Source organism: Loxodonta africana, chromosome 1, assembly GCF_030014295.1.
Source record: "Loxodonta africana isolate mLoxAfr1 chromosome 1, mLoxAfr1.hap2, whole genome shotgun sequence".
NCBI lineage: Eukaryota > Metazoa > Chordata > Mammalia > Proboscidea > Elephantidae > Loxodonta > Loxodonta africana.
In genome coordinates, this window is record NC_087342.1 from 16256391 (window position 1) to 16270608 (window position 14218).

The 14218-nt window shown below is 42.6% G+C and overlaps 1 protein-coding gene across 1 annotated transcript in view; it reads right to left on the reverse strand.

Moving 5' to 3' along the window:
* Positions 1-14218, reverse strand: part of SLC12A8 (solute carrier family 12 member 8) — a 170306-nt gene that overhangs the window by 48642 nt on the left and 107446 nt on the right. The window contains exon 6 of the mRNA XM_064286104.1: positions 1027-1114. Coding sequence (XP_064142174.1) covers positions 1027-1114 — 88 coding nt within the window. The remainder of the gene's footprint in view (positions 1-1026; positions 1115-14218) is intronic.

Here is a 14218-nt window from a genome sequence, read left to right on the forward strand (position 1 = left end):
TAAATTGCCCAAAGTCACATGGCCAATCAATGGCAAAGTTGGGACTCAGGGGCAAATTACCCAGTAAGCAAGGTAAGCATAGCCTTAATTGTATGTATTTACTAATCTGTGTGAACAGTTTCACATGTTTTTCACTACATCTTTTGGTGAAAAACATGTGAAACTGTTCTCACAGATTAATAAGTACACACAAGCGGGGCCGCGCTTACCTTGCTTACTAGGTAATCCATTCCTGTCAGGGACTGTAAATTTGAAAAGGGGCTTTGATTCTGTAGGAAGGTGCTGTGAGGTTGGGAGACAGACGGATGCCAGCCATACCAAGAAGCAGAATCTTTGACAAGGTGAAAAAATGTGAAATTGTTCACTGTACTTTAGTAGGTAAGCAAATGTAAACCCGTGTTTACCTTGGCTATTGGGTAATCCTCCCCTGGGCCTGGGATGCAATTCTACTCTGTTTGCTTATAAAGTTCTTAATCTCTATAAATAAACAAAAAAACCCAAACCCCTCACCGTTGAGTTAATTCCGACTCATAGCGACCCTATAGGACAGAGTAGAACTGCCTTATAGGGTTTCCAAGGAGAAGCTGGTGGATTTGAACTGCCAACCGTTTGGTTAACAGCCAAATGCTTAACCACTGTGCCACCAGGGCTCCTTAATCACTGTGCTCCTTCCAAAGATCCTGGAAACTCAATGGTTAAAAAAAAAAAAAAAAACCAAAGTTCAAAATAGCGGGGAGGGGCAGAAAGCTGAGGCAAAAGGAAAGAATGGATTCGATCTGCGATCTGTGTCAATGACACTACCCCTCCCCCGCCAAAAGCATTCCCAGGCAGGGGGTGTGAAAGGGCAATCGTCTGAACCCACCAGACGCGAATTTTCCAGCCCGCTGAGTATTAAAGGAGGATTGGAATATGAAATAGGTTGGTCACAGTTGGGGCCTTCTCAGAACAAAAGGGGCACTCCCCTCCTCTGCCTGGGGTTTTCTCTCCCTCTCTCCAGCCCGGGCTGATTGTCGGGTGGTAACTTACGAGATGCCAACAGCTGCTAGGGAGCCCAGGGGGATGCTGGCAGCGGGTTCCCTGAGGTCACCCCCCATGTTGAAGCCAGCCATGACTCCTGAAAGATACCCAGACGAGAAAGGGGTGATGCAGTGTCCTCCACGAAGCACCTTCCTCAGGGTTGTTCCCTTTCCCTCCTCCAGGGCCCTCTCCTGGAAGCCATCCTGGGTCAAGCCCTCCCATCTGCAGCTCTGCACACAGGCCGCTTCTCAATCTCCCCTGGCAACTGGGGAGGCATCTGTGTGGCCGTAAAAGGGACCTTTGTGAGTTGGGTGATGCTTGGAAGGAGAGCCCAACCAGCTACAAAAGCATTTTAATGCCTGCAAAAAGTAATGAGGTGAGAGCCACACAAAAGTCCTGATGCCAAGTGCTGAGCTCTGCTCTCCACTGGGACAATGGTCCCGGAGAGGCTCAGCATTCGCAAACGCCTGGGGCTGCCTTCTGCTCAGCCCAGTTCCTTTCCTCCAGCTGCTTGCTGATTACACCTGTGGTTTCAGGTGTCCTCAGGGTCACGTGTCATCCAAGAGTCGGGGTTAGGCTGAAGCTGGCTGAATGGAAACGGGAATACAGGGTGGAGAGAAGGAGTGTGCTGTCTCATTAGGGGGAGAGCAGCTGAGAGCGTATAGCAAAGTGTGTATAATTTTGTATGAGAGACTGACTTGTAAACTTTCACTTAAAACACAATAAAAATTAAAAAAAGAAAGAGTCAGGGTCAGGAACCACTTTCAACGCTCCTGGGCTACCAAATGGCTCTAAACAAACTCCGAACACAGTCCTGTTCATCATCCCTTCTATTCCTCTAGAGCACTAATGAAAAATAATTGACCCATGATGGCAAGGGACCATTTGCCATGGGTGGAGCACAGCGCTGGGTGTTGCGGAGGGGGATGTTGCCTCTTTCCATATATGCACATATATGAGCAACAAGACCGTGTGTTGTAAATACCAAACCAGGGTCCAGCCCATGAATGCTCTGAAGACTCAGTGTCATGAACTGCCCTGGCCAGGAAAGCCTCACGGTGGGCTGAAAGCAAAAAAACCAAACTCGTTGCCTTCGAGTTGATCCCGACTCATAGCAACCCTGTAGGACAGAGTAGAACTGCCCCATACGGTTTGCAAGGAGCACCTGGTGGATTCGAACTGCCAACCTTCTGGTTAGCAGCCGTAGCTCTTAACCACCACACCACCCAGGTTTTCCACAGAGGGGGTGAGTACATCTTAAATGTGGCTTTGAAAGGAGGGTTGGGATAGGCTTAGGGATAGGAATGGGTGTGAAGCATTACGGATTTAGGAACATTTTCGATCTGACAGGGCCCGTGCTAAGTGCTTCACATGCATTTTTTATCTTGTTTAATCCTCATAGCGACCACATCAGAAAAGCAGAATTATTGCCCTGTTCTGCAGAAGAGGAAACTAGGGTTTAAAGGGGTTAATCAAAACAGCCCAAGGTCACACATCTTGCAAGTGACAATGCTAGGTTTTAAACCTGGTCTGTCTGACTCTGGAAATGATGCTCTTAACCCCTCTACTGTAATGTGTCAGAGTGCCCAGGCGAAGTGGAGTAAAGTAGGAAGTAGAGCTATGCCAGAGGGACCCTGAAAGTTGGATCAAGACTGGGGCCCGCACATACTTTCACCCAGCAATTACACTGCTGGCGTTTTATCCCACAAAATCAGTCAAAGATACAAGTAAAGATTTAGCCCAAAATGTTTATCAAAGCTTACCTATAATAGTGAAAACTAGAAACAGCCTAATGTTTAAAAATAATAAGGGATTGGGCCCATAAAACAAAACAAGACTAAAGCGGCACACCAGTCCTGGGGCAAGGACTAGAAGGCACGAGGGGACAGGAAAGCTGGTAATAGGGAAGCCAAGGTTGAGAAGGGAGAGTGTTGACATGTCATAGGGTTGTTAACCAATGTCATAAAAGAATACGTGTACTGTTGAATGAGAAACTAGTTTGTTCTGTAAACCTTCACCTAAAGTACAACTAAAAAAAAGAGAGAAGATAAAAAAATGGGGATTGGTTAAACAAATGATGATGCGTCTTGCAATAAATATCAGGTCTCCTATAGAATAATATTGTCAGGGATAGGCTGTAGCACGGAAAGATACTTAGAAGCTATTACTTAGTTTTAAGAGGCATATTAGAAAACAGAACATATGGCATGATCCCATTGTAAAAAATAGCTGCATAGAGAAAGGAATTAGAAAACGTTCTAAAATGTTAACAATGTTATTTCTGGGTGATGGAAAAACAGATGATTTTTAATTATACTATTTATATATATTTTCTCAATTTTCCACAGTAATTGTGTATTACTTTTGAAATGGAGAAAATTAATTTTTAAAAGGCTTATTGCTTAAAATGATATGCTAAGCACATTTTCTTCCCTCCAGCTCACCATTCCCTCTCCCCTAGATCCTATTAAAAGGATAGCAAAGGGGAAAATGAATAAACGCCTATAGTACAGAGAATAGGAGGGGAGAGCCCTAAGTAGATGAAAGGTTTCCACAAATGTCTGGCACAGAGAAAATGGAGACAATGCAACAGAGGAAAGGGGAAGGAAAAGGAAGCCTTAGAGTGTTTCTCTAAAGGATCTGAATAAACTGCCTGGGGAAAACCAGGGGTACCAGTGTGGATGTTTGTACCCCAAATTAAGCCCTAGTCAAGAGTCAGTCTGCTGACAAGGCTGCTCCAGTCAGCCTTCCCATCAAGAAAGAATCTCATCAGGGAAAAAGACCTAAACACACAACCAAAAAAAAAAAAAAAAAAACTCATTGCCGTCAAGTCGATTTCGACTCTTAGGGATCCTAAACACACAACAGCAGGGGGAAATCCACACCAACCACCAAGGATCACCAGGTGTGTGATGAAGACTAGCAACAAATAAACAAATACATGCATAAATAAAAATAGAACAACCTGGGCTAGAAAAAAATAAATTAAGAAACAGAAGGGAATTTTGAAGAAAACACTGATTAGTACCTCCAGATACATCCCAGAAGAATATTGTAAATATAACACAAGATGCTACGGAAAAAACATAATCCAAGAACATGAAAGATCTTCTGGAAGATAAAAATATGATCACCAACATTAAAAATACAATAGAAGATCTGAAAGACACAGTTAAATATCCCAGAATTTAGAACAGAAAGACAAAGGGGCAATAAATTTGAGCAAAAAATAGAAGACATAGAGGAGAAATCTTGGAGTTACGACATTCAACTAACAGGAGAGTCAGAAAGAGAAAATAACGAGATGATAATTCCCTAAACTGAAGAAGACATGAGCCTTCGAATTAAAATATCTCACCATCTACCCAGCAAAAAGAATGGGGAAAAAAAATCCATACCTAAATGCATCGTTGTATAATTTCTGGAGAAATCTTAAATGCTTCTAAAAACAAAAATTTAACACTCACAAAGGAACAAATGTTAGACTGGCATCAGGCTTCTCATAAGTACCACTGAATGGTAGAAAACAATGGAGCAATGACTTAAAAATTCTGAGAGAAAATTATTTTGAAACTAGAAATTTAGCCAGATTACAAATTAAGTGAAAGCAAATTTAAACTGATAAGGGCTCAGAAAACTTACCTCCCACATACCTTTTCTGGGGAAAATACTAAAGTATGTACTCCAACAAAATGAGGCTGTAAACCATGAAGCAAGAAAACATGAGAAAGAAAACAGTGGTGATAACCCAGGAATGTAGTGAAGTTCCAGAATAACCATTGTATGGTACAGAAACCAGCAGGGATGGAGCCAGGAAGATGGAGATCCCAGGAGGGATGCCTCTGGGTAGAAACTGGGTCTAACACAATGGATGGCATGGTTAACAAACTGAATGATTTTAAGGATATGCTGAGTGTACATTTTGGTAACAACGACAACAACAAAAATGAATGATTATTGAAACTCCAGAAAAATTGAACTAGAAAGTCAAGGTCTAAACATGAACCAAACTAAAATGCAACATGATTTTGAACTACTAATGAAAGATATATATATATATATATATACACACACACCAAAAAAAAAAAAAAAAAATCCATCGCTGTTGAGTTGATTCTGACTCACAGCGACCCTATAGGACAGAGTAGAGCTGCCCCACAGAGTTTCCAAGAAGTACCTGGTGGATTCAAACAGCTGACCATTTGGCCATGATACTGGGAACATTCTCCTTTAAGCTAAATGGCACATTGATCATACAAAGGAAATGGAATTTTAGCCACCTACTTTGCTTTTCCTTGAACAACAACTATTAGTCATAATAATAGAAATGTTTGTTTTTTTTACTTCTAAAATTGACCTATAGATAAAGCACAGAAGATATAGCTATAGTTACAAAACAGAAAACAAATATTATCTACCTTGACAATGTAAAAGTAAAGTTACAGCTAACGGTTAGCTATAGCTAACAATTCCAACTCACAGCAACCCGACAGGACATAGTAGAACTGCCCCACAGGGTCTCCAAGGAGGGGCTGGTAGATTTGAACCACCGACTTTTGGTTAGCAGCCGAGCTCTTAACTACTGCACCAGCAGGGCTCCAACATACCATTAGGCAGTGAAAAGAGGAAAAGAGAAAAAGCACTAATATTTTCATCTTAGTAGTTTGGAAAACAAAATATAAGTTCCATGATCTTTCACTCAGCCCTGTCTTCAATGTTACAAGCTTTAATTATTTTAATTAAGAAAAAAAAAAAAACTTTAAAAAGTGATTCAAGCCATGCCTTTTGAGCTAGCCATTAAACTTGATCAACCCAAACCAAACCCAGTGCTGTCAAGTTGATTCCGACTCATAGCGACCCTACAGGACAGAGTAGAGCTGCCCCACAGAGTTGCCAAGGAGCGCCTGGCGGATTCGAACTGCCGGCCCTTTGGTTAGCAGCCGTAGCACTTAACCACTATGTCACCAGGGTTTCCATTAAAAAACTTGATAGATAAGGAAAAGGTTAGCAAATATTTACATACCAGTTGCAATAAGTTTTAAGTTAATTCTATACTTATCCTGTATCTTGTTATCATAAAGTTGAGTTTCTAAGAGTTTCCTAAGAACAAAGAATTTTCCAATAATAATGAGCAGTGTCTTCATAGTTCCAAAGATTATTGACCTGTAACCTTAAGACAAAAAAAAAAAGTTTTCTAATACATTTTGTGTGTGAGTGTGTGTGAAACTGTTTGTTCACTTAAAGTTGTAAACTACGTTTTTCATGGGTTTTTGCCCACTCACCTGGTAATGATCAGCTTGCTATGGTTTTTTCATGGCTTTCCTAATGCTGCTCTAAAAGCTCAAACAGAAGAGGATTTTTGCAGATTCTTTTAAATTTAGGACAATAACGAAAGAATTCCCTATAAAAACATTTTACACAAAAAATAAACATGACTCTAATACATTAATCTGAAAATGCAACAGAGACTCTCAGCTTCCCACGCCAACAGTGAGCAGCGAAGGGCTAGAGCCTAGAGTTGATAAAATAAAAACAGAAATGTAAGCAAAACGGTATCAAGCCAAAGAAACCAAACCCGTTACAGCAGAGTCGATTCTGACTTACAGTGACCCTACGCAGGACAGAGTAGAACTGCCCCATTGGGTTCCCAAGGCTGTAATCTTTGCAGAAGCAGTCTGCCACATCCTTCTGCTGTGGAGCGGCTGCTACGTTTGAGCCACCAACCTTTCAGTTAGCAGCAGAGCACTTAACCACTGCACCACCAGGCTCCTAAAAAAGCAATATAGCTATCGAAAATTGGGAAGCAGATAGATGAACACGTAAATAAGCTAAATCCTAATGTTTCTGAGCATGGAGTCAATAGACAATATCTGGCTCTGATTAATCAAGTTATAGGTATAAGCACATTGCTGGCTGATACATAGCCCCCAAAGTACTAAAAATATAAATGGTTGAAAGTGGTTGCCCCTGTGGAGTGGTATTTGGGGTGCTGAAAGGTGGGGTAGGAGACTCTTGCTTTGTATTATAAGCTGTACTGATTTATTTTTTATCTTGTGCAAATCTTATTTGGATTAAAAAAAAAAAAAAGGAAATCCCAGGACCTTTTTTTATTGAGACCAGTGCTCCTGGGACCAGGACTTGTTTGCTGAGGCCTGCACAAGAGCTGGGGCCCTACTGCTTGCTGTAAGAACAACTTGACACCAAGGGCATTCCTGGCTGGATCTCTATGTTTACCAACTCTTCCCAAAACCAAAAAAAAACCATTGCTATCAAGTCGATTCTGACTCCTAGCGACCCTATAAGACAGAGTAGAACTGGTTTCCAAAGAGCACCTAGTGGATATGAACTGCTGACCTTTTGGTTAGCAGCCGAGCTCTTAACCACTACACCACCAGGGCTCCCCAACCTTTCCCAAAACCAACAATCAAACCTGTTGCCGTTGAGTCAATTCTGACTCGTAACAAGGCTACAGGACAGAGTAGAACTGCCCCATACTGTTTCCAACCTGGTGGATTTGAACTGCTGACCTTTGGGTTAGCAGCTGTAGTTCTTAACCACTACACCACCAGGGTTTCCCGACCTTTCCCTGACCTCCCAAATTCTGACTCTCTGCCAAGATTCCCACCTGTCCCCAGACTTCCTGGGTGCTGTGTTTCACCCGCCTGGCCACACTGCCTCCCATCATCTGTAACTGCCCCTTATTCTTACAAACTTATGCCCATTCATTCAGTTTTGTGAGACTACATACTGTTATTTAATTTTATCAGGTTGCCATTTTAATATGTCTTATAGCCCCTGACACACATGGGGTCTCCATGATTGGAGTCAACTTGACAGCAACTGGATAGTCTCTGGGTGGTGCAAATAGTTAACACATCTGGCTGCTAGCCGAAAGGTTGGAGGTTCAAGTCCACCCAGAAGAACCTCAGAAGAAAGGCCTGGCAATCTACTTCTAAGAAATCAGCCATTGAAAATCCTATGGAGCACAGTTCTACTCTGAGTACAGCTGACGGCACTGGTACCTGTACTGATAGAGCCTGCCATGTCATTTTGGACATGGCAAGTGAAGACCCACAAGAACCCCACTGCTATATTTTCTTCTGTCTGGGAAAGTGACTGGTTAATTCTAATTGCTTCCTACTTCCAAACAGGTTCTGTATTCATAACAAACACCTTTTTCTTGTGCCACACAATCCCTTACACAGTTAAGGAGCAAACCTATATCATGGGTCCTACCAAGTGGCCTGGTGTGGGATATGTGAGGATTCTGGTCATTGGAAGGTGAAAGGTCTGACCTGAGAGGAAGCTGACTTTTGAGACAAAGAAAAGAAGCAGAAGGTAGGTGTCAGTACCACAGACACGAAGTGCCAGAAACAAGGAGACAGAGGCAACTTATATGTCAGGTGAGAAGTCTCATGGGCGATCCTGGTTGTGAGCAGTCCAGGTGCATGTGGGAGCAGAGAAATCAGAGATTATTCTGGCTGCAACACGGGACACAGGGTCACAGATGAGGGCAGAGCTGACAGTGTGACCTGGGGCCTCCCCAGCCTATCATTCCTAAGGTCACCAAAACCCTTGATGACAAGCAACCAACATGGGTGGTCTCTGGTTCTGCTGGCCAAGTGCACCCTGGTTAGACTGGCTTGCACGTTGTCACTGTCATTTCCAGAATTTAACCCATTTCTGCACTATTCTTGGGCAGATGTTCTCTAGTTCTGATGAATTATAAAGGTCTTGCTTGTAGTTACAGCTGGAGAAATTATTTTGATTGAGTAGTTTTCATTCAGGCTTGTCAAGTGTGGTAGAGATTCTCTAGTTTGCTTTCTTTCTGCTTCTGGAGCAATTGAAAAATATTATAGTTGATGTTAGTGATAGATTTAGGGTTGGTGCAGTCGTACTGATTGATAATGTCTCCAGAGCATTGGCGTCCAGTTGTTTACAAATATTACATTTTTTTAAAGTTCCATTGTTAAAAAAAAAAAACGTTGGGGAAGCCTTGATAAAACAAGATGAGAGAAGTTTCCCCCTCCTTGTGGGTTTTAAACAGCTAGTTCCAGGAAGCAGTTAATGGCATTACCCCAAAACATATTTTTTCCCTCTATCAAGACGATGATATGGCCTGCACATTGTCACCCTTGTGACTTAGGTACAGCGCTTCCCAAATATGACCAAACCAAAACCAAAGCCACTGCCGTCGAGTCAATCTGACTCATACCAACCCTGTAGGACAGCGTAGAACTGCCCCATAGTGTTTCCAAGGCTATAGGGTCACTATGATTCGGAATCGACTCGACGGCACTGGGTTTGTTTTTTTGTTTGTTTGTTAATCTTGACGGGAGCAGACTGCCACATCTTTCTGGAAAGGAGTGGCTTTTACATTTGAACCACTGACCTTTTGGTTAACAGCCTAGTGCTTAACCACTGTGCCACCACGTCCTCTCCCTAATATAACCAGTGTCTTTAATATGCTAATATTGTCTATCTCTAACAAGGGGAATATAGCACATGGTGTTTCCCAAAACATATTTGACAATCGAACACTTATTTTAAGAAAAGAAACACTTCATTCATTATTAGAGTTCCACAAAACCCATTCTGAGAAACACGGAGTAAAGGTCCATTTGGTAATTGCCATTAAATCTTTATGCTCTTCTTGGCAGGCTTCCTGAAGTTATTTAAAATAAATACCTAGCCTCAGTGATTCTGAATGCTGGAAGGTGTCCTGGAGATCACCATTCCAACCTCTTCTTTTACAGATGAGGAAACAGGGGCCCAAAGAAGGGAAGTGATTTTGCTCAAGTGTTTGGGCAGTTGAAGAGCAGAGCCAGATTAATGCCCGGGTTTCCAGATCCTCAAGGCAGTGTTCCTTCCATGACACCATACTGCCTCTCTGTTTCTTTCTAACACCCATGCTTTTTGTAGACTTGCCTTTCTAAAACGGAATAGCTCCATGATTAATCTGGGGTTACCTCCCCCGCAAGACAATTGAATTTACCAGTTATAATCAACATTATATAACCACTTACCCACAGGTACTTCCTTTACCAGTTCCATATCACTAGGGGCATTTCCCACTCTTTGTGGGTTTTCAACCGCCAGTTCGAGGAAGCAGTTCATTGCTTTGTGCAAAAATACATTTTTTTTTTCCTGTCTCAAGGTGATACTATGGTCTGCACATTGTCACCTTGTGACTTAGGTAAGGAGCTTCCCTCATATAGCTTAGGGCTTTCAACTACTTTTCCCAGTCTTGTCCTATGGCTTTTTGGCATCTTTATTATCTCAGCTTTAACATGCTTGGTAAAGTAGACGGTCCACGAAAAAGAGGAAGATCCTCAACGACATGAATTGACACAGCGGCTACAACTATGGGCTCAAGCAGAGCAATGATTGTGAGGGTGGCGTAGGACCAGGCAGTGTTTTGTTCTGTTGTGCACAGGGTCACTATGTTGTTGTTAGGTGCCGTCGAGTCGGTTCTGACTCATAGCGACCCTATGCACAACAGAACAAAACACTGCCCGGTTCTGCGACATCCTCACAATCGTTGTTACACTTGAGCCCATTGTTGCAGCCACTGTGTCAACCCACCTTGTCGAGGGTCTTCCTCTTTTCTGCTGACCCTGTACTTTGCCAAGCGTGATGTCCTTCTCCAGGGACTGAACCCTCCTGACAACATGCCCAAAGTATGTAAGACGCGGTCTCGCCATCTTTATTTCCAAGGAGCATTCTGGCTGCACTTCTTCCAAGAAGGGTCTCTATGAGTAGAACCAACTCGATGGCACCTAACAACAACAATGATGGTAATGGCCATCGCTTTACCAGCTTAGGTTTCTGAAGCCCCTGAGGCACTGACATTATGCCTGAGGTTTGGGTGGATGGCACCAGTGAACAGGGGCATGGGGCTAGTGCCTTGGTTCAAATGTCGGATCTGACAACAGAAGAAATGATCCCTTATACATGTATAAAATAAGCTCTTGGATGAAGTAACCACTACTAATGTCAAGTAACCACTTAACCAACATTTGGGAGACAGCCGGTCATTTCCTTTCACTCCCTGCTCCCTTAGTCAACCATGGCACACACACCTCAAAGTCTGTGTTGTTATTAGGTGCCCTCCAGTTGACTCTATGGGCAACTGCCTGGTCCTGCACCATCTTCACAGTGGTTGCCATGTTTGAGCCCACTGTTGCAGCTACTGTGTCAATCCATCTCGTCAAGAGTCTCCCTCCTTTTTGCTGACCCTCTACTTTACCAAGCTTGATGTCCTGCTCCAGGGACTGGTCCCTCCTGATAACACGTCCAAAGTAAGCAAGACAAAGTCTCGTCATCCTTGCTTCTAAGGAGCGTCCTGGCTGTACTTCTTCCAAGACAGATTTGTCTGTTCTTCTGGCAGTCCATGGTATATTCAATATTCTTGGCCAACACCACAATTCAAGTGCATCAGTTCTTCTTCAGACTTCCTTTTTCATTGCCCAGCTTTTGCATGCTTATGAGGCAATTGAAAATACCATGGCTTGTGTCATGCACACCTTAGTCATCAAAGTGACATCCTTGTTTTTTTATACTTTAAAGAGGTCTTCTGCAGCAGATTTCCCCAGTGCAATCTGTTGTTTGATTTCTTGACTGGGCATTGACTGTTGATCCAAGAAGAATGAAATCCTTGATAATTTCAATTCCCTTGCTATTCAACACCATGTTGTTTATTGGTCCAATTGTAAATATTTTCATTTTCCTTATGTTCAAGTATAATCCATACTGAAAACTGTAGTCTTTGACCTTCATCAGTAAGTGCTTCAAGTCATCTTCACTTATGGTAAGCAAGGTTGTGTCATCTGCATCTCTCAGGTTGTTAATGCATCTTCCTCCAATCCTGATGCCTAATGTTTTTCTTCATGTAGTCCAGCTTCTCAGATTATTTGCTCAGTGTATAGACTGAATAAGTAAAGTGAAGGAATATAACTCTACCGAACACCTTTTCCAATTTTAAACCACGTGGTTATCCCCTCGTTCTGTTTGAACAACTGCTTCTTGATCCATGGACAGGTTCTGCAGAAGCACAATTAAGTGTTCTGGAATTTTCATCCTTCAGTTTATTATTCATAATTTGTTATAAACCACACATCGAATGCCTTTGCATAGTCAATAAAACACAGGTAAACATCTATGAAACTCTTTACTTTTTGCCAGATATCACAGTTCCACTTCCCACCCAATTTCCTTTTTTTGTGCCTGAAAATCAGGATTGTTGATGAAAAAAACCTGACGGGTTTCTAGTACTTCCCACACCTGTTAGCTGTCCATTAAAGGACTGCTTACTCTTTCTCCAGGACCTTCCAAACTTCTTCCTGGGGGCTTTTCAATCCAAATCTGTGCCCTTGGAAATTATTCAGCTTTTCTTTCCATTTGTAGAGTAATTATTCTGCTGCCTGTTTTCTTTCTTCTTTTTAGCTTCATAAATTTAGTACTTTTCTTTTTTATTCAGGTATAATATGCATGTGCTAAAGTGTCCAAATCTTATCCTGCTGTCTTTTTTCTGTTGAAAGGAGTTGATTAGTGTTTAGAAGCAGTGTGGCTGTGAGCCTCAGTTTCCTCATCTGCAAATGGAGATGATGTACTTACCTTGCAGGGTTGTTGTAACGTTAGAATTAACATTCATAAGGTACTTAGAACAGCGTGTGGCATCTAAACCTCTCGCCGTTGAGTTGATTCCAATTCATAGTGACCCTATAGGACAGAGTAGAACTGCCCCCATAGAGTTTCCAAGGGACGCCTGATGGATTCAAACTGCCGACCTTTTGGTTAGCAGCCATAGCACTTAACCACTATGCCACCAGGGTTTCCTTGTAACACCTAGTAGGGGCTTGCTTAATAAACGTCCACTCAGGACATCCTTCCACCCAGGAAGGAAGGGGTCTGTTACATCACACAGAAATCCCCTAGTTTCCAGAATCAGAGACTACATCAGCCCTGAGACCAGAAGAACTAGATGGTACCTAGCTACAACTGATGACTGCCATGACAGGGAGCACAAGAGAGAATCCCTGAAGGAGCAGGAGAGCAGTGGGATGCAGACCTCAAATTCTTGTAAAAAAGACCAGACTTAATGGTCTGACTGAGACTAGAAGGACCCTGGAGGTCATGGTCCCCAGACCTTTTGTTAGCCCAAGACAGGAACCGTTCCCAAAGCCAACTCTTCAGACAGGGATTGGACTGGACTATAAAACAGAAAATGATACTGGTGAAGAGTGAGCTTCTTGGCTCAAGTAGACACATGAGACAATGAGGGCAGCTCCTGTCTGGAGGGAAGACGTGAAGGCAGAGGGGGACAAAAGCTGGCTGAATGGACATAGAAACACAGGGTAGAGAGAAGGAGTGTGCTGTCTCATCAGGGGGAGAGCAACTAGGAGTATATGGCAAGGTATATATAAGGTTTTATATGAGAGACTGACTTGATTTGTAAACTTTCACTTAAAGCACAACAAAAATATTAAAAAAACAAAAAACAGGGAACCTAAGGTCGAGAAAGGGAGAGTATTGACATGTCATGGGGTTGGCAACCAATGTCACAAAACAATATGTATTAATTGTTTAATAAGAAACTAGTTTACTCCATAAATCTTCATCTGAAGTATAATTAAAAAAAAAAAAAAGAAATCCCCTGTGTTCCAAAAGACTCAGTTCTGCTTTCTCATTACCTTCATCCTGGTTTCCAAAACCCACTCTCCCCACACCTGGCTTATCGGTTGGTTTGTTTGCTTAGTTTTTCCTATAGAAATCATCTATCCCCTCTTATTCTTGGGGGTACAACTTGTCACCACCCCACCCTGTCTCTCGTTACCTTAGAGATTCTACCGTAACAGACCAATGTCAAATCATGGGACATTCAAACGCCAGGACTCATGTGGGATTTGTTGGCTTCTGGATAGGGGGCAGCCACTGACAAGTGCACGTTCTCTTGTCCAGCACCCTCTGAAGTACGTGGAAAGCAATGGGCTCACCACTTACTGTCTGGGTGACCTTGGGAAAATAACCTGTGCCTTTGTTTCCTCATCTGGAAAATGGGCTTAATAATAGAAGACATGGATGGATCCAGATTCTATGGGGTCTGAAGCTTTTTAAAGTCAAGGATACAAAATTAGGAACAAGGTGTTGGAAGGAGCTCAAGTGAGGGGCCTTGAAGCCTAAGCTGAAATAGCTTTGTGAG